Here is a 24,164-nt window from a genome sequence, read left to right as displayed (position 1 = left end):
CTAACAGAAGGACGTCCACTCACCCTCCATAAAAAAAATAACATTACAGGGTATGGCGTACGAGTTAGGCGAGCATGCATGTTTTCAAAAAATATGTCCATTGCATTATACATTTCATTTATTTCAGTGCTACATTTTCGTGTTCCGGCTATAGAGAGAATCAACTATTAAAAAAATCATGTGATGGAATAAAAAGAATAAAAATACAGTGATCTGGCTTCCATCAATCAGTATCTTGTAAACACGTTTCTCTGTCGAAACTAACAAGCAATAAATTATTCTGGATGTAGGCCGATATTCGATTCCGAACAAAACTTCACCCTGGGTGGTTTTTACTGCCTGGGCCCTATTAGCCGAAAAAAGCAATAAGGATATAGAACTGATTCATTTTACATCAGGTGAATCCTTTTTTTTACCCAGCGACAGGTCTTTAAGAAGTGGGTTATGTGAATTATTGAAAGAAGATTAGGGTGTTAAATCGCTTTTGCCAACGCAAAATCCAGACGCCTTATACTTGTTCACATCAGGCAAAAGCGTCAACCTTTACTCATAATTAAGTTGGCTTCTAAGGGGAAAATCCGGGCTAACAAAAGGAGTGGCAATAGATATTCGTTCCGTGAACTGAAACTTGGAAAATGTAATAATGGTGATGGGGGAAAGGAATATTTTGTACCAGACTGTCATAAGACTCACTCTTTTTCAAGATAGAGTTTGTTCAAACTGTTGGTGCATAATAATACCCTTTCTCTCGTCAAATGAAGAAGTTCGTGAAGAAATTTCAAGTCTGGACTATTGAGAATATGGCAAAATCGTAATACTTTACAAGCCTACCTCGGTTCGTTTGGAGTTTCTTGCTGCTACTACGAACCAATCCTGCTGGGTGGAGGCGGCCACAATTCCCGAAAACATCTTCAATATCATCAACAGTCCCAAGACCAGCGGCGTTGATGAGCAAAACATCATTACGGAGAGGTTCTGCAGTATGGTAGCATCTAAAACCAATGAGCACAGATATGAACACCAACGTGAACGATTTAAGACTTGCTGATTTGGCTAAGTGAAACGAATTTCCTGAGAACTCATTGTAAAAGTGGAATGGTAGACCGTCAATAGCTGTGTGTATGATCGACAAGTGCTGCTTCACAGTGTGTCGTCGGAGTGCATTGTCAAACACATCAACTTCGGAGAATCAGAGGTGTCGTGACTGCAGGTGGCGGAGTGTTGTCCCTGGTCACGTTCGCGCAATGTGTTGAACAGATTTGGTGAAGGGAAAAAATCTCAGAAGCAGTACTGGAGTGAACGTGGGTTAGCAAGAAGCGATTTCGAGTAATAGGCCTATTGGGCAAGTTCGAACGAAAGTTGTGTGTGGTAATAGTTCGTCTGTCTTCGCTTCATGCACAGGCGTAACCAGCAGGGGGGGAGGGGGGGTATTTACCCCCCCCCCCCAATATTTTGTAAAGACTTCCTTTTTCCATTTAAATGCCCTTTTTTCAACGGGCTTACCCCCCCCCCCCAATAATTTGTAATGAGTGCCCTTTTTTTTTAACGAAGTGCCCTTTTTCCTGAACAAGTGCCCTTTAAAAAAAGAAGTGGCGCCCTTTTTTGTGGCATCTGCCGTTTTGGGTGCCTTTTTTCAGAATTTCGCACATGTATCGCCCTGAAAAGCACCATATATTGACCCTTTGTGTGCATAACTGTCGGTTTTGAACAGCGCCCCCATCGACAGAGCTGCAATCTAATCTGCATCCCTTATCAAAGGAAACTGGACCATGAATGTGTATTCTGTTGGATCAGGGTCCAAAAAAAAGGGCCGTTGAATCATGACAAGGGTGAAATTATGAGGGTGAAAGTCCGATTGACATACGAGTCTGTGTCAGGCGCACTGCATATACCCCGGCATGCAGCAACTATCCAATTGTGTTGCATTCCAGTATCTCACTGCTTTTGAAACTTCTTTAATTCCAAAGCCGACTTAAAAATCATCAAAGAGCATATACAGCTGCAGAACCTTCCTGTTTAAATTCAGGTAATGTTTCTTTCATATGTTTCTGTGTGAGTTAGGCATGTAAATTAAAGTAAAGCGATGCAGCGCCCGTCTGCACACCGGTTTCTGAAAAATAAACCTTTGAAATGTGAGCATTCTTAAGTTTGTGCAAGCTCGCACGTTATCGGGTAGGAAGATATCGTTGTTGCACTGGGCAGTATGTTTTCATATTTTTTCAAGGGGGTCTGGTTGGAGAGGCATTGCAGCCAACGTATAAAGGCCGAAGGTCAGAAGCAATAAATCAATATTCATAATTTCGGCGAGTGATGGCGTTTTTCAGGAAATTAAAACAAAACTTTTTGATTTGTCCATGATGTAAATATTTAACATTAATCAGTTGAAGGCGGTCATCATGCGGTAAGCCTACTGCAAAGGAGTGAAAAGCCACTCGTAACGAGTGAAGAGAGTTGTCTGTCGTGTGGCTCTGTAAAAGAGTGGAAGTTTCACTCCGATTTAGAGTGAAGTTTTAACCTTTAAGAAATATGAACGATTTTTTTGGGGGGGGGGGGGGGGGGGTATTCAAAATAAAATCTTAAGCCCGTGTACGCGCGCGCGTGCACATTGTCAATGGTCCGGAAATAAGCCACTAGAGCAACTGTATGTTGTAATGTATCAAACCGCAGAATGGTGTATAACATAATGTTTAACAAGTGTACAAAGACGTTTGCTGCAAACTATCTACGGCTGTATAAATGCATGTCTGGCGTGTTTTGTCTACTAAAGTACCAAGTTTATAATGCTTTCATTGGCACAAAATGTGTCCACATTTTAATGAATGTTAACAGCGAAGAAAATAAACTTAATTAATCTATTTGTAAATAAAGTGTTGGGGAAAAACTGGGGGGGGGGGCAAACGGGGGGGGGGGGGGGGGCAAGGGGGGGAGGGCAAGGGAAAAATTTGGGAGAGCAAAATGTCCCCCATGTCCCTCCCCCCGTAGCACCGCCACTGGGCAGCCGGGAGTCCGTTGTAAAGCAGAAGTGAAGTAGATTTTTGTGTGATGAATTGTAACTATTATTATGGTAGCTATGACTGTAGTTTTTTTCCCGCACATGTTTTTAGACCTATAATATAAGAGTGCTGGAGATCTGCGTTCAATTCGAATCATGATCATACACAAACCTTTGACTTGCGGCGCCAAGTTCAGTTAGCGGGTGCATCAGTTAGCGTGTGCATTTTGCATTTTTGATCAAATTGCTAGACTTTGCCTCAGCATAATCAACCTAGTAGGCCCTATACTATAACTTTTGTCGAAAATCATCGAGATCCATTTTGTATGGGTGGCCATCAACTTCCGTAAATTAAAACCTGAGGTTTTCGAAAGAAAGGAAAGTCATTTAGGGTTGGGAAGGTGTTGTTCATTGGCTGTGGGATATACTTTGTTTTTGCTGGTTCCAAAAGGGCTTCGCTCGTACCCCCCCCCCCCCCGCCCTGCAAACAGGACGCTGGGATACTCTGATGAATTCACGCTCTGATTGGTTGGATTTTGCGTGACACGTGACCTGCGCGTCATCAAGGTCATGACTCTGCAAGGTTTGAAACGGCCGTTAAGACTGATTTATTACTCTTTTATTCCAGTGTAGAGATTTTTTTGTCTCGTTGAAAAGTGTAATAATGTAGGAAATTCTGTAAAACTTATCTGTGTTGTAAATTTACAATTCCCGTCACTTGCTCAGGCTCCGTTTCGAATCACGAACGGTGGGATTGCATTAAGCGACGCTCAAAATTTTGTCCACATGGTCCGCAATGAAACAGAAATCACATCCGGGATGGAATATGTGCATTTCTATAGGAAGTTTTCGGATAGCATTTGCGCACATTGTCTAACTGCGGTCTGGAACAGCTGCAGCCAGATGCTTTATACATAGGTCATAGGCCACTTCCCTCACAAGATTCTGTGAAGCTCATCAGAGTATCCCAGCGTCCTGTTTGCAAGGGCAGGGTACGAGCGAACAAAAGGGCCAGCCTATTTGCCTATTAGATATAATGGCGGATACAATAGGAGGGCGCTATTTGATTTTGGTAAATATAAAAGAGTTTACCAAAATCAAATAGCGCCCTCCTTTTGTGTCTACATAGCTGAAATAGGTGGGAAAACCCCTTGGACCTGAATAAATGACTCCCACTTGCGAATTAGACTTGCATAAGTCTCACTTTTGGTCCAAAACAATTGACGTATAATGCTAAAGAATGAAGCTGTATTCCTAAGAAAAAAAAACTCCCGTGAGTAGCCATCATTTTCAATCAATTAAATCGATTAAATTATGTGTGCTCTGGGACAGGCTTGCCTAGTCTTGGTAATGATAAAATAGTATTGACAACGAAAATTGGGAATTCCTTTGCTTTGAAATGATGGCCGATCATAGTTTGCCAACCAATCCAGTGGCTGGCAAAACTACGTATACGGCCAGTAGCAAATGATGGTTACACCTCTATGTTCCGACACCCCTATGTTCCGACACCCCTATGTTCCGACACCCCTATGTTCGGACTGCACATATTTCTAACTCTAACCCTAACCCTAAACCTAACCCCTACCCTAACCTAACCTAACCCTAACTCTTACCCTAACCCTAACTCTAACCGGGAGTAACACAATCTTATGTGCAGGTTGTCGGAACATAGGGGTGTCAGAACATAGAGCAGTCAGCCAAATGATAGTTCTACAAAAACAAAGCTGTTCGACTGATTCGCCTGAAGCCAAAGTAATTCCATGCCACACCTCTACTGATGGATCTCCATTGGCTTCCAGTCAACCAGCGGATCGCTTTTAGGATGGCACTGAACATGTACATAACATGTATTCAACACTTTCCCACCCTACATTTTGGACATACTTGATTCCAGCAAACCCAAACGTGAAGGTCTCCGATCACAATCCAATAGCAGTATCTCGATCCTCCTGGAAGTTTGGAGACCGTGCATTTTTCATCGCTGGTCTCCGAAGCTGGGACTCTCTCCTCGCTTCATCAGTCGAACAGTTTAAGGGACTTATAAAAACACGTCTGTTTAATCGTACCTTAAGGTTTTTGGTTGCATTCTCCCCTTGTATCCTTTGGAAAAGGCGCTTTAAAAATTATCATTTCTTTCAATTTAATTCCTGCTGACAAAAAAATAGGGTTAACGATGGCAACAAAGAGCGACAACCCGCAATTAAGCACAATTAATGATGAATTTCTGGAGGATCGTGTCGGCAGGACAAAGAAGATGCTAGCCCACCTCAAGGAACGGGCTGCTGAAATCAGCGGGGACCCTGCTGCGTTATTGGCCGCTACCGACAAGTACTGCTACGAGAAGGATCGTCGGATGATGCACGTCGGAGACAAGAAAGGTAGGCTACCTATATGATCACGATCCGTGTTACATCATAGCAATTGCCCCGGACAGTAAGGATCGTTCCAACTCCAGCTGGAGCAGTCCAACTTGCAGCAACACAAACTATGGACTTTCTTTTGTACATCGAAAGCTACATCGAGGCGCGTACAATACTTTCAATGGGGGCGCTCTTCAAATCCGACGATAATAGTGTACAAATACCCTGCAACCCATATGGCTCTGTCCGTATTTTGTGCACAGGCGGACACTACTACCAGTATAATTGTTTTCGGGTGTCAAAGGAGGGGCGGGTTCGGGTTAGTATGATTGTTTATGCATTTCTATGCAATAAAGCTGGGGGTTGACCACAAACCCCCCCCCCCCCCCCCCGTGATCCACGCCTGTATTTTTATGATAGATAAGGTTGTTGCTACAGTTTGGAAGTAACGTATCAATCGTATACCGGTTTTTTTCCTTCTGGTCTTTAAGTTTGTGCATCAGTACATGAGCATAATCCAAGAGTGTTTTTACGGTTTGAAGGTCAGGAACACCGTTTCCATTCACGTATTATTGTTGCCCTCGACATCAGGAAAGTAATGCCCGTCGTATCTTGTGAGTGTGAACTCTTACTGCTGGTCCAATAGGGCCTGCTTATAGTTCTCCTTTTGCCTATCCCACCGACTGACTGACCTACCGACGACGGATGCACCGACTGACGGATGCACTTGTGACTATAGGCCTGGTTTTGGCTAGTGAAAAGTGCTGTTGTATAGTTAAGGCCCAAAAAAAGTCTCCGGTATCTGGTATGCGCGCGCGTCGCCGTAGCCATGCGCGTCGGCAAAATGAAAACGTTTTTTTTTTCAATGAAAGATGATGTCTCAAAACCGCCAAACTCACTGGTTTGACTGGAATCCTGCTGCTGCACAATTTTAACGTGTTTTTAGATTGGGTTATGGTCGAGAATAAGCTTTATGTGGCCTCTCTGGACTCCCATATATTTGCACTAAGTTTAGTCGGGCACCATTTGCAGTCATCAGCCGACATTTAAAGCAAAAAAAATCAGGTAAAAAAAAAAAAAGCCGCGTCGCCGCACCACTTTTTGGGCAAGCTCCATGCCAGAAACCGGAGACTTTTTTTTTTGGCCTGAACCAATGGATGTGCCAAATCCAGCCCCCTGTGTACACATCAGATGCACGAACAGACTGCCAATTAGTCTGGTTCCCAGACCTGACAATTGTTCCCGACGCTCACGTCTAAATTGTAGGTCAGGCAGTCTCGGTGGCTAAAAATAAACATGACGACATTGATGGCCCTTTTTCAAAGCTCGGCTCCGTATCCAGCTGATAATGTTGCAATACATTTTTAAAAATAAATCACTTGCTTCATAATATCATACAGTTATTATAATACAGTTTGATATTTCTATAAGAAAACTTTGACTAATGTTGACCCAGAATCCTCAAGGTTAAAGGGAATATACATCATTTGCTTTTGATGTAATTTTCAGAAATGGATGGAATTGGGGGATAGGAAATATATAGCAAATATAGTTACACTGACTTTTTTGAGGTTTTGGGTTCGAAAATGCTATAAAAACCAACAAAAACGATCATTTTCCTGTAGTCTGGTTCCCTGACTCCATATAAGAAGAAACAGAGCAGTTTACATACATTGGGGAATTGTAAGGTCAGGGAACCAGTCTAGCTGGCTCGTACCCGTTCATAGGTTTGTAATCGATTGCAAACAAGTGCGATGGTCCATTGGGGCCAGTATTTGAAAAAAAAGCCAGTTGTTTCCAACGCTGATCGGCCGATCAGCGTTGGAAATTGATACAAAAATACCACTTTTCTTGAAAATGACAGTATACCAGGTGCCATGATTTTACAGGATGCTTTACACTGTCATTCACGAACAGTCCAGCAAAGTATTTCAAAATGATTTGGTAGTTTTATTTTTTGATGTTTGCAAATGTTGTATTTTCCCTTTAAGCGCCCAAATAGCACTGTTAGCAGGTGGCGTCGAATAAACACCGCGCCGAGTTTTGGAAAATCCCGTCGTCAAATTCAAAATAGTGCATGACGCCGCAAAAAGTTCGCCCCTCGAATACGATCCGAGTGCATGATGTACAAAATCGTCGTTGAATTTCTAGTTTTCTAAATGAAAGCAATGAATATTAATTATCAACTCACTTTTAAAGTTTAATAAGCAATTAGCGGGGTCCGCTCATAAGTCCGACGCCTCATAGGTCCGACAGAATCGCATCCCCTAACCAAATAAAGGCCCATAAGTCCGACGCCTCATAGTTCCGACGCCACATAAGTCCGACGCCTCATAGGTCCGACGCCTCATAGCTCCGACGCTTCGTAAGTCCGACAAATTAAACGCCTCGTTTTTCCGTTGTCGGACTTATGAGCCGTCGGACTTATGAGGCGTCGGACCTATGAGGTGGAATAAATAAATTGTATGCCTCATAAGTCCGACGCCTCATAAGTCCGAAATTTCGGACTTATGAGGCGTCGGACCTATGAGGCGTCGGACTTATGATACGGCCCCCAATTAGCAGTTAATAAAACCTATATTATACTCGGAAACACTCGGGCACTATCCGATTGTCGACGAAATTAATTCGGCAAACTTCGGACATTTTCGGAAAAAGGAGGAATTACGCCCGTTTGAGTCACGTGACGTAAATTGTAATACAATGTATAACTGAAGGCTACCTGACCAAAGATTCATCAGGAATAGTCAGAATCTTTAGTTAGAACCAGACTAACTTCCAATGAGTAGTCAGCCATTCTGAGCCAATCAAATGGAATGCCCTGAGCGCTAATTGGACTAATTTTACAAGCGTTGCCTTCGAATTCGTTTTCCCCTTCACATCAGGTGATATAGTGCGCAAGTTTATCCAGGAGTTGGCCCCTATGACATGCCTGGAGCTGGGCACGTACTGCGGCTACTCGGCGGTGCTGATGGCGAGTGTCCTCCCCGAAGGAAGCCGGTTCATCACCGTTGAGGCTGATGAGACCCTCGCGAAGGAGGTGGCCAAGGAGTTCATCGAGTTGGCAGGAGCACAAGTCTCCCAGAAGGTAGAGAGTTGTATTCTCAAAGATCTATCCAATAGCAATACTATTATCTTCTTTTTCTAGCCCGTTGTGATGTTGAGAGCTGGAGCAAGATTTTTTTACAGTTGTAACACAATGCTAAACTTTAAACAAATAACTCTGAAAAACATCAGTTTAAGACTTAGGTTACTTTCGCATGCTGCCATGGTTTACATGCTGTCACAATTATATTTTTTCCTCAACACTGCATGTATGCCCATTCCCTAAATGAACACCAACCCCTCTCTTTGTCTCTCAAATACACAGGTTACAATCATCTGCAAGAAATCCGAGGACGTCATTCCAACTCTCCGCGACGATTTCTCCGTGGACAAATTGGATTTCGTCTTCATCGACCACTGGAAGGGCGCGTACCTGAGGGACTTGAAGCTCCTCGAGTCCCTTAGCCTGCTGAGGAAAGGAACCGTCGTCTTAGCTGATAATATTATTTTCCCCGGTGCTCCAGACTACCTGGAGTACGTCCAAAAATCGGAGAACTATCAGACGGAGATGATTCACTCTACGGTGGAGTATTCTGACTGGGAAGACGCGTTGGCGAAATCAGTCTACTTAGGCTAAAAAGAATGCATAGGATGTTTCACGGATACCATCGTTGTGCCATCTCTAGGGGCATTTCAACAGAAAGTTCATCCCATAACATCGATAAATCCTGTAGATGATTGAGAGTACGATCGAAATGCCCTCTGTGATCACAACGCGACCAGACTGATGGCGGTGTATTATGTGAAACGTAGGTCTATGCACGGCGTCTATATTTGGTACGTTTTGCTAACGGATAGTGGTAAAGAATGCACAAATGTTGATGTATTCGGTTGAGTCCAGAATGAATTAGAATGCATCGAATTTATCATTGATATGCTAATGATTGTATGGTTCGATGGTCAGAGCGGGAATTTTGAATAGGTAGTGGTATGTGATGCTAGCGGAGAAACGCGTCACTTCACGCTTGCTAGCAGCAACGCAACACACGTTATTTTTTAGAGCTGTCGCCATTTTCAACACTTTAAACATGTCATCAACTCCAGCTACGAAAGAGGACATTCAGGAGCTATTGGCTCAATTCTCATCTAGTCAAGCTAAGATACTGGAAGACAAGATAGCTGAAGCTTCTGCCAATTTTGATACGAAGCTCAAATCCGCCACTAGCGTCAAATTAACCTGGAAAAGGGAAGGCCATAAACGACAATATAACTTTAATCAGTCCGTATTGGATCACGTCGTAGAAGCTGAACGCAAAAACCAGTCCACTGAAGTGCAGCAAGAGCTAACCAGTATTAAAGCTCTGCTCGAGCATCGTCAAAAGCTAATCCGACTAGCCGATACCAGCCCCTCTGGCTGGGCAACAGTCGAAGAATACGAGAATAACGAGTTGGCCAACGACTCCGGAGATGACAAGAAGATCACAAGGGCAGAAGACAGGGCGGCCAGAAAGCTTAAAGCGGCGTCCAGTAAGAAGTCCGCCGGGGCCAAGAGATTCAAGACCGGTGACTACCACTACCAGACTCCTGCTCCCGCTACTACTTCTGTCGCTCCTGCTTCTCAATTCCAGTTTTTTCGTGGCCAACGATTCCCAACCAGCAAAGACATCTGCTACGCTTGCGGAAGCCAAGGTCACTGGAGAAAAGCCTGTCCAAACATCAGTAGAAGGCAAGACAAGAGCAACACCCCAAGTTTCTCCACCTAGCAAGGACACCGCAGCAAGCAAGTCTAGCACGTTCAATGAAGTTGAGTTATGTTAATTTACCGATAATTTCTTTGAGTACGAAGAAAGGTGTTCCACAGGTTGCAAAATTCAAGTGGCTGGTCGTTTACATCATCATTATGATTTTTGGAGAGCAATTAATGCCAATTCCTATGTATTAGACATAATTAGCAACGGATACATGATTCCGTTTTATGAAACACCACCACACACGCCGAATGTTGAGAAATCCAAACAAGGGTTGAATAATCGCTCAGCCATCAATAATAGCGAATTTGTCACAAATGCAATTTCAGATTTATTAGAGACGCACTGCGTCTTGCCTTGCACAGAACAACCATACATAGTGAATCCTTTGTCAGTTTCAGTACAAAAATCAGGCAAGAGGAGATTAATACTAGATTTGAGAGAAGTGAACAGGTTTTTATGGAAGCTATCTGTCAAGTACGAAGATATGCGTACAGCGATGTTATATCTTCAAAAGGGGGGTTTTATGTTCCAGTTTGACCTAAAATCGGGATACCACCATATTAGCATTCGTACAGAACATCAACAGTACTTGGGATTTTCCTGGTTTTACAAAGGTGCCTTTACATTCTTCAAGTTTACTGTATTACCATTTGGTTTATCCGCTGCCCCATACGTTTTCACCAAAGTGGTGAGACCACTTGTACAGAAGTGGAGAAGTGAAGGTAAACAAATAGTTGTGTTCCTAGACGATGGTTTGTGTTATGCAGAGAGCTTTCAGAAAGCCAGAGAGCACAGTGCTCAAGTTAAAGTTGACCTGGTCAATGCGGGGTTCGTACCTAATGTACAAAAGAGTACTTGGGACCCGGTTTCAGAGACCGAGTGGTTAGGTCTGATAATTGACCTAAAGAATGGTTCTCTTGTTTTGCCAAACAGACGAATAAACAGCATCAAGGAACGAATTCAAGAACTGTTAACTCCCAAGTCAGCAGGTTCGTCAACCTGCGTCAAAGTCAAAGATCTAGCCAGTGTGGCAGGATGTATTGTTTCATCCTATTTAGTTGTGGGATCAATGAGTAGGGTAATGACCAAAGCTATGCATTGTGTAATTGAATCTAGAAATTCGTGGAATTCCAAAGTTGTCATCTCAGAACAAGCCAACGAAGAACTCCTCTTCTGGTTACACAACATAGATAACCTGAAGGAAACTCCAATAAAATTAACACCCATGTGTTCAACTATGGTGTTTTCAGATGCAAGCAAAAATGGTTTCGGAGGCTACATAGTAAATGTCAATGATTCGATCAGTCATGGTCAGTGGTCGGAAAATGAAAGGAAACATAGTTCAACCTGGAGAGAATTAAAAGCAATAGACATGGTGTTAGCATCCCAAATAAACAAGTTCAAAAACACCAGAGTAAAATGGTTTTCTGATAATCAAGCTGTTACAAGAATAGTTTGCAAAGGCAGTATGAAGTCAGATTTACAGTCTATTGTGTTAAACATATGGCGTAATTGTGTACGCAATGGAGTGTTCCTTGAATTAGAATGGGTGCCGAGATCGAAGAACGAAAAGGCAGATTTCATAAGTAAGCTGGTCGATTATGACGATTGGCAGACCTCAGATGAGATGTTCTCCCTACTTGATCATATGTGGGGTCCTCACACAATCGATCGGTTTGCCAGTTATTATAATTCCAAATTAACTCGTTTTAATTCTAGATTCTGGAATCCAGGTGCTCAGGCAACCGATGCGTTCACCCAAGATTGGGCAGGGGAAAATAACTGGTTGGTTCCCCCGATACATTTGATTCCAAGAGTCATACATCAGTTAATAGCCAACAGAGCTGAGGGGACATTGATATGCCCCGCCTGGAGATCATCCCCTTACTGGGTGTTATTATTCCCAGATGGTTACAATGAAAGATCAGAAATCACAAGTATCCATGAATTTGTGAGTCCTTTCCCACTTTTTGAGAATGGTCGAAGTAATAACTCTAAGTTCATTCATGATATTGTGCGCAGTACAGTACTAGCGGTCAGGTTCAGCAGTTATCAATGAGTTTCTGTACAAGCGTTCAGAACGCTTGGGCTTGGTGCCTTACTAGTGTAGAGACCCAAGGGGTCAATTCTGAAATGGAGAAAATTAGGAATTAAAACAGTGCATATTGTAAAGTAATAACATATATGTTGTAACAAAGTTCTTTGTCTCTTTGTTAAGCTAATCTTCAACAGTGATAACTGGAGACACCGTTCCGAGAGGAGCGCCAACAATCAAGACCTGAGTTCTCTCGCCAACCAGCTGCCCTCCATATTGGTGAGCTCAAGAGCTTCAAGCACGGTAACTCAATACAACTCATCCTTTACCAGATGGCATCAGTGGGCACTGTCACATGACGAGTCTCCCCTTCCTGGTGATCCATATATAATATCATTATATCTGGTTCACATCAGCAACTCAGCATCGTCACCATCGCCAATTATCAGTGCTTCATCAGCAATTTCCTGGGCACATCGCATGGCCAGTTTGGACGACCCCATGAAGGATCCATTGACTGTTCAAGTCATAGAGGGACTCAAACGAACACTCGCTAAACCAAGGGCAAGAAAAGAGCCAATAACACCCCAGATCCTAGTACAGATGGTACAATTGCAAGGAGCTGACAGATCAGTACATAACCTAATGAACATTAGAACTTTGGCTATGGCTTTAATATCTTTTGCAGGTTTCTTAAGATTTAATGAGTTAGCCTCGCTTAAGATGCAAGATTTAATGTTCCATCATGACCATTTGTCAGTCCGGATTCAGTCAAGTAAGACAGACGTGTACAGACAGGGCAGTGAAGTTATTATTGCTAGATCATTTTCTCAGACTTGTCCAGTAGCCATGTTAGAGCTTTATATTAATCTTGCAGAGATTTCCAGTGGTGATAAAGAGGCTTTTGTGTTCAGGAACTTAACAAAAGTTAAAAATGGTTATTCCCTGCGCAAAAACAATCAGCCCATGTCATATTCCAGAGTTAGAGAGCTAGTTTTGAAAGCAATTTCTCCAGTAGTTGCAGATGTTTCCAAATTTTCTTTACATAGTTTAAGATCAGGTGGAGCCTCAGAGGCTGCTAAGGCTGGTGTAGCCGACAGATTGTTTAAACGCCATGGGCGTTGGAAGTCGGAGACGGCTAAAGATGGTTATGTCCAAGAGAGCTTTTCTAACTTATTATCTGTTTCTCAGCGGTTAGGTATCTAACATCCACCCGTTCTTTATTTATTCAAGCCGATTGCTGCAGCTCGCACAATCCCAAATTAATGAGTATAGTGTGTTTTGTTTGTGTATGATGATTTAAATGATAAATGTTGATGTATTCGGTTGAGTCCAGAATGAATTAGAATGCATCGAATTTATCATTGATATGCTAATGATTGTATGGTTCGATGGTCAGAGCGGGAATTTTGAATAGGTAGTGGTATGTGATGCTAGCGGAGAAACGCGTCACTTCACGCTTGCTAGCAGCAACGCAACACACGTTATTTATTTAATTATATGCTATTGTAATGGCTAAAGTAATTCTATCTTAAAATACGTTGTTTTAAGAACCTCCCATTATCATTGCTTAGCTAGCCTGAGAGCGGTGGTCAGCATAGGTCAGGGCATACGTTTCCACTTTTTCCAAAAAGGTTTGTGGTTTTTCGTATCTGGCGATCACCAAAAGCAATGGGTCGAATTCACAGTTTGTGATTAATACTTAATATGTTGATATATATCTCGATGTATATCGTGCAAAGTTATCAGTAATAATGATGTGTAATTTGAGAAGTCGATGAAACAGTGTAAGCTAATTAAAAGTATTGGTTGCTGCAGCTCGCACAATCCCAAATTAATGAGTATAGTGTGTTTTGTTTGTGTATGATGATTTAAATGATAAATGTGATTTCTCATTGTTTGTTATACCGGCTCCAATGATTCAACTGGAGTTTTGGGTGTTGGGTGGGAAATCGACAAGAGTGGGTGCTACTGCTGTTATTAACCAAAATACGAAGGGGTTACATGCGGCTACAATTAATCAGAGCTGCCAATACTGAAAGAATTACTCTTAATGACTGCTCAGTGGACTCTAGATTTAAAAAGGTTGAGGAAAAGTCAGAATCTTTCTTAGATATCACTTTCTAAGATGTAATGTGCTGCATTTATGAAACCAATTCTCTAAACAGGCACAAATGTCAATAAAGATCATTGAAGAATGTGTGGGTTACAAGATGACATCACAGAAATTGTCTTTTTTTTGTGTAAAGAGTCCCCTTTTGTCCACAAGTGCCCTTTTTCACCAGCGGCCCCCTATTATTTTGTGAAGAGTGCCATTTTTTACTACAAGTGCCCTTTGTGGAATTTCCTGCGACGCTGGCGATAATTGTGCCGCCCTGAAAAGCGCCACATATGTTGTGTGATAGTGCCCATGATCGTCCGGTTTGAAGATTAGACCGCCCCCACCAGTGGCGTAGCCAGGAATTTTTCAGTGGGGGCGCTGGGGGGCTGGAACATTTCATGGAGGGGCGTCATGTAGATCAATGATAATTTTGTTAGAAACGCAAAATCTCAGTGGGGGGCGACTGGGGGGGGGGGGGCGACAAGGTTTCATGGGTGGGGGGGGGGGGGGCGAGTCGCAAAAACAAATTTCACTCTTTTTCGAGTGTGTTATATTCCCGCAATGACTACCACTTGACTTTTGGAGCGACTGTTTACCGAAAACAGCCAATCACTGACGCGATGATTTTTAGATTGAGCCAATCATGTGTGTCCAAACGTACTTTGCATACATACCGCGCGCGCGTAATGTATACACTGAAAAAAAATTCAACGGCCGCCAATGTTAAAGTGCATTACACGTACGTTTCGCTAACGTGCGCGTACGATATGGCCGGATATCGCGTTGTCGTTTTGACAGTACAGCTAGCCTCGGCCTCAAGCTAAGCCTGATGACAATGGCCACCTTTTCCGGAGGCCTACTTGTTGTTGAAGACAAAATCCGAGGGGCATTTGACGACCCGGAACAAGCAGAGAAAATCGAAAGGACTTGGACTTATAAGTTTCGTTAGGAAGGTACCGGTAGGCACAGCACAGACATGGACAGTGCATGGTCGCGGCCAGACTTGCAATGCTAGGCCGGCAGTAGCCCAGGTTGGACTCCTCCTACGTTTGGAATTACGAACATTTTCTCAAACTTACTGTTGAATGTCCTTCTTTAGGTAGGCCGGAAAAGATGGCCATCGTCATCAGGCTTAGGCTAGCTATACTGTCTAAATATTAACAAATAAATGAAAGTAAGTTCCACCGTCAATTTTGCTCTGAATATAGCGTTTATATTCACTCTTAAAAGAGCGATTATATAGCACTCTTGTCACTCGTTTACTCTTTTTGGAGTGTTTCTTTTTCACTCTTAGAAATTAAAACTTCATTCTATTTGGAGTGAATTATAGTCACTCTTTTTTATCCACTCTAAAAAGAGTTGTCCCCCATATGGCTCTTTGACCGAGTGGCACTTTCACTCTTTTCGAGTGGTTTTTCACTCTTTCACATCTGCAGCAGCGCTTACCGATTAAGCTAAGTTACTGATGGTATTTTACGACGGGAAATTACATCTCTTTCGAGTAAACGACTGTACGCGTGCGGTGTTAACCACAAGGACACCGAGAGGATTCGAACCCGGGCCCCGCGAAGCACCATTTACTGTTCATTCATGCACAGATTCCACACTCGACTCGGTTGTAAGATGCCGATTGAAGACAATTCAATGGGCCCATGCATTGTAATTTGTTGAATGCAATCCTTCAAAATTGCCTCCTATTTAATCTGATTTTCAATTTTTGTTTTGCCATTTTCAATGGGTGTTTTGGTGCGTTTTAGGTTTTTATGCTAATGTGAATTTCAATATACATGAGCAAAAGTTTGCTATTTCAGCACCAAAAGTTGCGAGTATTTAGAATTTGTTGTGGTGATTCGTTGTTGTGTCAGTACATCGCAGTAACCCAATTAACAAACTTTTCTGTTTAAAAAGTGCACTTTAAAAAAAAATGTACCAAAAAGGGACATGTCAAATAGTTTCCAAACATTTTACAGGAGTTAAGGTTGCACGAATAATGTTCCTTACAAAAAGTCATTTCACGGACCTTTTAATACGAAATTTTTGAATGAAGGATGCACCATTTAAACACTTATAATAATAATAATAATAATTTGAGAGGCTAATCATCCTTACTCGCAGCTGGTATGCTGAATTGCGAAGGACGCGGCTACAACGTTGTCGGGACGCTGGCACGTAAAGGCGCCTATGGCTGCCGGCCACATCGACCCATATATAACCACGGAGCACAGCCAGAGATCGAAAGTGTTTGATTTTTCTTGAGGGACGAAAACCGGAGAGCCCTGAGAAAAACCCTCGTGGCACAGGAGAGAACCAACGCACAACTCTACTCACATGTGATCCGCGGCCAGGATTCGAACCGTGGTCACCTTGGTGAGAGGCGAGCACTTTACGCACTAGCCTACCACGCAACACCAACTTAGGATCCACCATTTAAGCACTTTGAGTCAGTACAAAAATGTATAGAATATTCATCCCCCTACTTTGAAATACAGCTCATCCCAAAAAAGGGAAAAATTATTGGTACCTATATTATCTTTGCAGTGTATGGTAATAAAATAGTTGACGAATACAGAATTTGTGTTTTTACAAGCAAAATGACTATTTGGTCCTCGTTTGAATAAAGCTGATTTAATATACCGCCTTGTATTTAGGACACACCCACCAGATGGGTAACACTAACAAGTGTTTTAACGTTACAATGTTTTCATGTGCTCAGCTTATTTCAAAACATAAAGAACAACAAATGCTACCAATACAGTTTTCTGCATTCGGTGCACCCCTTTTAAAATAAGCTCCGCCGTTGGGTGGTATCCTTTCAACCAGTTGTTTGAAATACGATAAGTAAACAAATACAAAACATGAACTTTTCGGGGATTTCAGGACCTAGTGCCCCTTTAAAATGATTCCCAGATCATTTCGGCTCTGCGTTCCAAATTTCATGATTTTACCACAATGTGGGCACAATTTGGGTGCAAATAATCGGCCTAAGCAGCGCTGCGCCACTATACAGGATACGCATGTTGAAGATCGAACAAAGGTAGGGTACACACACATAGCACACATGACGAATGGTGGACGTGCATTTTGTCTTGAACCCCCCCCCCCCCCCCCCCCCCCCAGTTAACCGGTTCCTTTTTACCAGTTATTACAACTGTAATTTATGTCTATATGCTTAAAACATTACACTTGACACATGGCAACCTTTTTAAACGCTTCGAAACGTGAGCGGTCGAAGTTCAAACATTTTCATACCCGTGTACGTGCGGCTAGACTGTTATTGGGTAATGAAACAATTACAGTGCAAACGTAAACGTCGTGTTAGGCCCTATACCGGATATCTGCTGCTGCAGGTTACTGTGGACATTGCGAGAAATTAATATTATACTTGCATTATCATGACGGACATCAGCTGACTGGTATTTGTTCAAACACACTTTTGGTAATAAACAAAATATTAACTTGCTACCGACATGGGAGTCGCCAGGATATTTTCTAAAGCGGGGAGGGGAGGGGGGGGGGGGAATACATTATTTCACAAAATCCTGATACTTTTTCTAGCATATTCTCAATTTATAATTTTTTTGAGGGTGGGCGTGGGGACATTTGTCCACCCCATTCCCATTGACACCCCCGCGGACGCCCATGTGCATTAAATCAACAGTAATATGCCTTTGCACCTCTTTGGTTTTTTTTTTTTGTTTCCTTTTTCTTCTTCTTCTTGATCCAATAGCCCCAACCCTCCTTTGTCAAAAAGTGTTGATATGTACCCCCACCAGCGGGGATTTACGTCCCTGGGCCTACACATAGACTATGCGTGATAGACCGCAAACCACATGCACATTGCGTGCTGCGTGGTGGGTTGACGTTTGTCGTACCGGGCACGGTAACTCTACAATATGGCACCGCGTGAATTTCCCAACTGTTTCGTTTTTTTCCCCCGGCATATTTCGGCTTATTTCGGGTTTTTCACGAGATGCCTTAACCGACCCGACCCGAAAATCGCAAAAGCAAAACCACCCAGACCCGACTGAAATGATGAAGATAGCACCCGACCCGACCTGATGTCGGTATCGAGTCGGGTCGGTTTCAGTTTCGGGTCGGGTTTTCACAACATAAATTTTTGCACACTGAGTTGTGCGTATATTTTGCGCCATGCGCTCGCAAACCATGCACTACGCGCGCACGAGGTGTACCCTCCCATTAAGTGATGTGCAAACCCGACCCGAAACCGAAACCGACCCGAGCCGAAACGACTTCGGGTCGGTTCGGTTCGGTTTAGCCATCTTTTGAAAAAAAAAACGACTAAATCGAAATAAACCGAAATAAACCGAAATAAACCGAAACAGGTTAAAATGCAGGTGATGCAATATTATTGATAGTCACTGTGACCGCAGCCCATTGTGTGGTGTGGCCACCGAGCGCACTATCAAGTTCCCACGGTATTAATTTCTTCAGTCGGATCGGGACTGACAGTGAAAGAGATACATTGTAACAGTTTTCATGATACCGCGTGATGATACCATGCGTTTGTTCAATAAGCGAAGTTACTCTCGATCAACCCACTGAGTATAGAGAGAGAGACGTTGGTTTTGCGAAGGAATTCATGCCACTTGGGTAAGGAAAGGCACAAAAAAGTGATCCCTTTGTCCAAGTCAGGTATTCGGTTTCTTTTCGGATTTTTTTTCGGGTCCGGTAGGTTCGGGTCGGTTTTTACCTTATTTTTTTTTGTCGGGTCGGGTCGGTTTGAGCGAGTTAAGATCGGTTTCGGTTCGGATTCGGTTAATATCTGTAATGTTTAGGGTCGGTTTGGCCTTTTCAACCCGACCCGATGTACATCATTGCCTCACATTGATATGTATGCCCTCCGACTGTGCTCTCTTAAAATTGGCCACGAAGCACCATTTACTATTCATTCATGCACAGATTTCACACTCGACTCGGTTGAAAGATGCCGATTGGAGACAATTCAAAGGGCCCACGCAATGTGATTGTTTTAATGCAATATTTGAAAATGCACGTTCGTGTCGCATTAAACCTGATTTTCAATTTGTGTTTTGCCATTTTCAATGGGTGTTTTGGTGCCTTTTTGGTTGTTATGCTAATGCGAATTTCAAATTATACATGAGCAGAAGTTTGATGTCATGTCAGGCAGAAACCCCAAGTTACAGCTATTTCAGCACCAAAAGTTGCCAGTATTTTGGAAACTTTGCCGGCGTAAATTGTCTTTTCTGTGGTGATTTTTTGTTGTGTCAGGACATGGCAATAATAACCAAATGAACAAACTTTACTCACAGATGTTTTCAATGAGCAAATTTATGGCTTCACAATTTTGAACAGAAAACGCCTGACCTGAACAGTTTCCTCCTGAAATTACATCACAGTAACATTGTCCTCGGTTGTCCAGAAAAGCATTTTAATAGAGCATATAGTTGAATGAAGGACCACCATTAAAGCACTTTGAGTCAACACAATATTCACTCCGTCCATTTTGTCATGAAAAAAAAAAGTTAATCGGTTACTTTAAATCCGGTATTACAACTGTCACTTCAGGCTATACATCAAAGATTACACTTGACACATGTCAACATTTTCGATAAAACAATAAATCCTTTGTTATACCCGTGTGCGGCTAGACAATTATTGGGTAACGAAACTTGGCAGTGCAAAGGTAAGCGTCGTGTTAGGCCCTATACCGGATATCAGCTGTTGAAGTTTACTGTGGACATTGCGAGAAATTAATATTATACTTGCATTATCATGACGGACATCAGCTGACTGGTATTTGTTCAAACACACTTTTGGTAATGAGTCCCCCCCTCCCCCCCCCCCCCCCAAGTAATAACAATAATAGCTGAATACATCAATACATCCTGCATACTGAGAAAAAAGGGCTGACGTGGTTTGGGATTGGAATCAGTAATTTTATCAGTTGCTCTTAAACATCAAACAGAGATCTTGCCATAATGACTGACAGCTAGGCAAACGATTCCTATCCCAACTGCAGCCCTTTCCACAATGTAGGATTTTACACAGCTTAGGGCCCTGTCACACTTCTGCGTATCCTAATTCCTTATGAGTTGCGCATTGACATTTTTATCATACGCAGTCGTACGCACAATACGCACCTCATATGCATCTCTATCGTTTTGTGTAAGTTTTATGTACGCAGGCATACGCATGGTACGGCCCAGTACGCCGGATAGTTTTGGGCATGCACAAAACTACGCTGCGTATGCTGTTACACAGGTCATAAGTTATAAATACGCAGCGCATCGGTCCCGCATCGGTCGTGCGCGGTACGAGTACGCTATGTGTTCTTGGGGGATGAGCGATTCATACGTGGTAATACGCTGACCTCCCGGCACGCACCCCGTCAGCATATGAGCCGCCTATATTGGACGTATACATAGCGTACTTGCAGCGCAGATACAACGCACGCTGAACGAACTCATAGCGAAAGCCATTGATCTCCATATACACAGTCTGTGTATTTGGAGATCAATGGCGAAAGCCGACATATTGCGTCGGAAGTGCGTCAGGAATGCGGTCGGCATAAGTCGGGTGCGTCCGGAATACGCTCGGCATGCGCCCTGCATACTGACCTATTCGCAGCCCGAAAAATAACGTTGTGCACTGCATACGCAACACATACGCATCTCACACGCAATGGATGGGCTGAATTGGTTACTTGTACGCTAGATGTGCGTCGCACATAAGTCAAAGTAATCAAAAAAAATCGACGTTTTGAGCGTACGGCTGCGTATTGAAAATTTTTGATAAGGAACTAATAAGGAATTAGGATACCCAAAAGTGTGACAGGGGCTTAACACAGTACTGAAATTGAATAAGGCAAGGAACGTGGTCACAGTGTCCAAAAATGTTGTTGTGATCAATTGACAATTGTGCAGTGATGCGTGACTGAAATTTAATGAAACTCATAAGGGTTGAGGCCAAGGCTTAGGAGTATCTGCACAACTAAACATTTTCAAACTTGCATTCATGATTTTGTAGTTATTAAAAAAATAGTCGGACGGGCATTTTTTTTTTTTTTTTTTGGGGGGGGGGACATACTTTACAATCAATAATTCTAATAAGACTACGGCTTTTTTTTTGGGGGGGGGGGTGTTGAGAAAATCAAACCGGAAGAATTAATTTTCAAAACCTTTCGTCTGATGTGGACACTGTCGAGAAAGTGTTTTTGTTTGTTGAATAAAATAACAATATTATTCATGACGTGTGACATTAACTTGACTACATTTTTGTTACAAATACGAATTTACGTTTTTCACTCATGTTTCCAACATATAATTTATAATATTCGTCTGGGAATATCTCTACAAACAGTTGAATTAGTTGCGCCGTGCTGGTTAAAATTCACCTTAATATTGTAAGTCAGGCATATTAATGCAAAATATGATAGAATTGCCTATTTGATGATAAAAGCATGAAAGTTTGTACACAGTAAGAACATGCCCTAGAGAAACTTTTTAGCTAAAGGATATGGTCATCGCAGATTAAGTTGTACTTTGACAAAATATAGGTAGAATAACAAGCAGTTTTCTAAATTTTCAAAATGGCTGTCATTGCATGGTAATAATATTTTTCTCAAAGGACAAATCTGCGATGGCCATATTGCAAACTCGTCTTTCTTATGATATACAAGTATTCTGCTGTGTGCCAAACCCCATGCTTTTGTCATCAATTGAACAATGCCATCGCCAATCTGTATGCCGTACTCTGTGGAATGTCGATGGAAACATTATTGAAGTAGTCTCGTCGGATATCTCACAATCAAAAAGATTGAAAAATACTGTTCTTGAGTGGAAAGGAGATCGAAGACCATCAAAAGCTTCAAAAACAATGGTGAGATAGCATGTAGTGACATTTGGGCGGATATGGGAAGATTTTGGGGGAATTTGGTAAGGTTAAATAAAACTTTAAAAATGTAGGGGTTTTCTACGAAATATGGGATTAATACGTATTTTTTTTTTTAACAACATTGACTGGCTGCTCCGAACCACCAGAAAACCGGAACAGCGTAAATATCGGCGTTTCTTCATACTACAATAACGAGAGACAATACAACACATACGAGCTACGATCGATCGTCACAGGACGAGGGGAAGTACCATGCAAGTTCCCGGATGACCTACCACGTAATCATGCACGTAAGCATGACCCCACCGACAACCAATCAAATTGACCTCTGGTGAAGTCAGCAGGAGGATGTCAGCTCTGATTGGTCAAGAAGCGCGCACCGGCTGTCGTCTGCCTGCTTCCTTCGGAATAGTTTTAAAAGGCGCTATAAGTTGTCCTCCGATCATTATTCGACGGGGAGACAATCGAGGAAAGGGAGGATGGAAATGTCCTGCCCGATCTAACAGTAACAGTACTGGAAAACAGCGGAGCATTCCACAGTTATTCATCGGTTGACCGAGTGATCTGTCGCAAGTTCAGGTAAAGTATATTGTAATGTGTTTCATGAAATATTGCTGAACTTTTATAGATGCGTTGTAACTGTATATTTCATAAGTTTTGGCATTGTATACAATCCAAACGTGAAGTTGAAATGGTGCCAAACTATAGTGTTTGATTTTTGCAAGTATTGGCTCTTACGCGTGCTTAATGAACTGCAAAAGGCTGTTTTACTTTTGCAGAAACTTCTCTCAATCCCTATGTCACCGACCTGCCTTTGTTTGGACACCAGTCCTATAATGATGTCTCAATTCAGCCCACAGCTGGATGAGGCTACGAATTTGCAAATGAAGGTGTCTCCAAACAACAACTAAATACTAGCTGCAGCAAATTGATTTTCTAGAATAGAGCGCAATGGTTGGTGATCTCGAACAACAGCGAGCAATACACACTGCAACTTCGGACAATTATCCTAATATCAGAAACCGCTTGGGCAGAAATAGGCCTACCACACCCTGTTCGCTGGCAGTGAATGGGTACCTCCACCTATTGAGCATCGCCCTATAACAAATTAGTTCCTTTACGACGATGCTTTTAGTACTGATGTACACACATACTGGAATTTTCTTTTATCCTTGTGGAATCATTACTTTGTTCTTGTGTACCAAAGTTCTTGAGTTTGAACTTGAGCTTTCAAAATGCTCCTGTTTTAACCAAAACTAATTTCCTGGGTTGAAATTCGGACTTAATATCCCTTACATAAAATACTTCAATTTGCGATGGATCAACACACCTTGGAAAATCCTAGTTTTTGAGTAAATCTATATCTATTTCGTGATAACCTTGTGGAGACGTATTCACCTATAGAAATTGATCTGTGGAGACGTGTACAATCCTCTGTTCCCTATTATGCACATGCCTCTACAGGGTACCATGTACCAGGTCGCTGTGTGCAGACTAACTGCATAATGTACATGTGTGCACACGAACCGGACACGCACTCTGTTTTACTATACTGACGAGGACAATGCTTTGTGTTTTCTTTTGTCCTTTGTATACAATACCTTACTTGGAAAGTGTGGTGCTTATTCATAAACGGCACTGTTAGCTAGGTCCCGCTTGCCTCAAGATTCCAATTAGATCATACTAAATCGAAAATCTAAACAAGATATACACAATGCATCATTTGGAAACAGAACAAAAATCATGTAGTAATACGCTATGGTTATGAACTCGCTGTTGAAATTTTGAAGCGTAATACGTGCATGTGATAAATTCATTATTGACCACATTGATTGATAAATGTTACCAAAATGTCCTTCAGAATTGGGGTCTGGGGTCTCACGAAGCCTACTTATCGTCCGAGATTTCTTTTGAGTTAGTAATCTTAGTTGTCCTAGTTATTTTTACTCCAGTTAACAGACATTTATTTGTACTATTGTTTAACCCTAAAGGGGCCGGGTTA

At 42.3% G+C, this 24,164-nt stretch overlaps 4 protein-coding genes across 6 annotated transcripts in view; 3 read left to right on the top strand and 1 right to left on the bottom strand.

Annotated features, from left to right (window-relative positions):
- Positions 1-1,324, bottom strand: part of LOC119737937 — a 30,362-nt gene extending 29,038 nt beyond the window's left edge. The window contains exon 1 of the mRNA XM_038212614.1: positions 832-1,324. Coding sequence (XP_038068542.1) covers positions 832-963 — 132 coding nt within the window. The 5' untranslated portion in view covers positions 964-1,324. The remainder of the gene's footprint in view (positions 1-831) is intronic.
- A 3,844-nt stretch (positions 1,325-5,168) lies between these two features.
- Positions 5,169-9,037, top strand: LOC119738204 (catechol O-methyltransferase-like). The gene is made up of 3 exons (XM_038212970.1): positions 5,169-5,373; positions 8,241-8,443; positions 8,726-9,037. The coding sequence occupies exons 1-3, from the start codon at positions 5,169-5,171 to the stop codon at positions 9,035-9,037; spliced, it is 720 nt and encodes a 239-aa protein (XP_038068898.1).
- A 237-nt stretch (positions 9,038-9,274) lies between these two features.
- LOC119738351 lies at positions 9,275-14,020 on the top strand. 3 transcript variants are annotated; one of them, XM_038213213.1, is made up of 3 exons: positions 9,275-11,140; positions 11,871-11,936; positions 12,370-12,403. In XM_038213213.1, the coding sequence occupies exons 1-3, from the start codon at positions 10,363-10,365 to the stop codon at positions 12,384-12,386; spliced, it is 861 nt and encodes a 286-aa protein (XP_038069141.1). In that variant the 5' UTR covers positions 9,275-10,362; the 3' UTR covers positions 12,387-12,403. The 3 variants fall into 3 exon arrangements, 2 of the variants coding, with proteins under 2 accessions (XP_038069141.1, XP_038069142.1); XR_005272444.1 differs by lacking the exon at positions 12,370-12,403 and having other exon boundaries at positions 11,871-12,362; XM_038213214.1 differs by lacking the exon at positions 11,871-11,936 and having other exon boundaries at positions 9,275-10,203; positions 12,370-14,020.
- Positions 14,021-22,620: 8,600 nt separating this feature from the next.
- Positions 22,621-24,164, top strand: part of LOC119738044 (highly reducing polyketide synthase azaB-like) — a 34,747-nt gene continuing 33,203 nt past the window's right edge. The window contains exon 1 of the mRNA XM_038212764.1: positions 22,621-22,741. The gene's annotated coding sequence lies outside the window, so the exon portion shown is untranslated. The remainder of the gene's footprint in view (positions 22,742-24,164) is intronic.

Source organism: Patiria miniata, unplaced genomic scaffold (genome assembly GCF_015706575.1).
Source record: "Patiria miniata isolate m_02_andy unplaced genomic scaffold, ASM1570657v1 HiC_scaffold_3, whole genome shotgun sequence".
Taxonomy (NCBI): domain Eukaryota; kingdom Metazoa; phylum Echinodermata; class Asteroidea; order Valvatida; family Asterinidae; genus Patiria; species Patiria miniata.
This window is presented reverse-complemented; position numbering and strand designations above follow the sequence as displayed.

What these genes read in the sequence shown, in the direction of transcription:
- LOC119738204 (XM_038212970.1), top strand. Translation starts at nt 5,169, where the DNA reads ATGGCAACAAAGAGCGACAACCCGCAATTAAGCACAATTAATGATGAA. An exon ending in GCACGTCGGAGACAAGAAAG is followed by an intron (nt 5,374 to 8,240) that starts GTAGGCTACCTA and finishes CCTTCACATCAG; the next exon opens with GTGATATAGTGCGCAAGTTT. An exon ending in GAGCACAAGTCTCCCAGAAG is followed by an intron (nt 8,444 to 8,725) that starts GTAGAGAGTTGT and finishes TCAAATACACAG; the next exon opens with GTTACAATCATCTGCAAGAA.
- LOC119738351 (XM_038213213.1), top strand. Translation starts at nt 10,363, where the DNA reads ATGATTCCGTTTTATGAAACACCACCACACACGCCGAATGTTGAGAAA. An exon ending in GTTAACTCCCAAGTCAGCAG is followed by an intron (nt 11,141 to 11,870) that starts GTTCGTCAACCT and finishes TTTTAATTCTAG; the next exon opens with ATTCTGGAATCCAGGTGCTC.